At 66.2% G+C, this 672-nt stretch overlaps 1 protein-coding gene across 1 annotated transcript in view; it reads left to right on the forward strand.

Annotated features, from left to right (window-relative positions):
• The window catches only part of GMPPA (GDP-mannose pyrophosphorylase A), a gene marked incomplete at its 5' end in the record, with an annotated part of 3,782 nt that extends 3,110 nt beyond the window's left edge, over window positions 1-672 (forward strand). The window contains 2 exons of the mRNA XM_019522833.1: window positions 107-378; window positions 476-672. Coding sequence (XP_019378378.1) covers window positions 107-378; window positions 476-576 — 373 coding nt within the window. The remainder of the gene's footprint in view (window positions 1-106; window positions 379-475) is intronic.

Consider the following 672-nt stretch of genomic DNA (forward strand, 5'->3'; position numbering starts at 1 on the left):
GGGGGGGGGGCGGGGTAGGGCGGTCTAGGACCCCTGGGACAGCGCGGCACTGCCAGGGCCCCTGGGTACCCCACACTTGACTTGAGCTGGGCTCTGTTCCTGCCAGCCCTGCTGGTGCCCCTCACTTCGGACCCACAGCCCCCTGCCCCTCTCCTGGTGCGGTTCGTTGGAGCAGTGGGTTCCCCCATCCCATGCTGCGCTCTCCCCAGGATCACACGTGCGTGCTCAACAGCATTGTGGGCTGGGACAGCACCATCGGGCGCTGGGCCCGGGTCGAAGGGACGCCCAGCGACCCCAACCCCAACGACCCCTACGCCAAGATGGACAGCGAGACCCTCTTCCGGGACGGCCGCCTCACACCCTCCATCACCATCCTGGGTAGGTGCTGCCTTGCCCCAGGCTGCCTGGGCCATGTGCACCATGAGGCAGGGCCTGGGGGAAGCTGCTCACCATGCATCTGGTCATCTCCACGCAGGCTGCAATGTCACCATCCCCGCCGAGGTTGTGATCCTCAACTCCATCGTCCTGCCCCACAAGGAGCTGAGCCGCAGCTACAAGAACCAGATCATCCTGTGAGAGGCGGCTGCAGCTGGAGGACCTGGCCCAGGCCCTGCCGCCCTGCCCTGGCACCTGCTGCGTTAGAGATGGGCATTAAAGCTGCATCTGCACCTG

This window comes from Gavialis gangeticus, unplaced genomic scaffold, assembly GCF_001723915.1.
Source record: "Gavialis gangeticus isolate Ggan-Ray unplaced genomic scaffold, GavGan_comp1, whole genome shotgun sequence".
Classification (NCBI taxonomy): domain Eukaryota; kingdom Metazoa; phylum Chordata; order Crocodylia; family Gavialidae; genus Gavialis; species Gavialis gangeticus.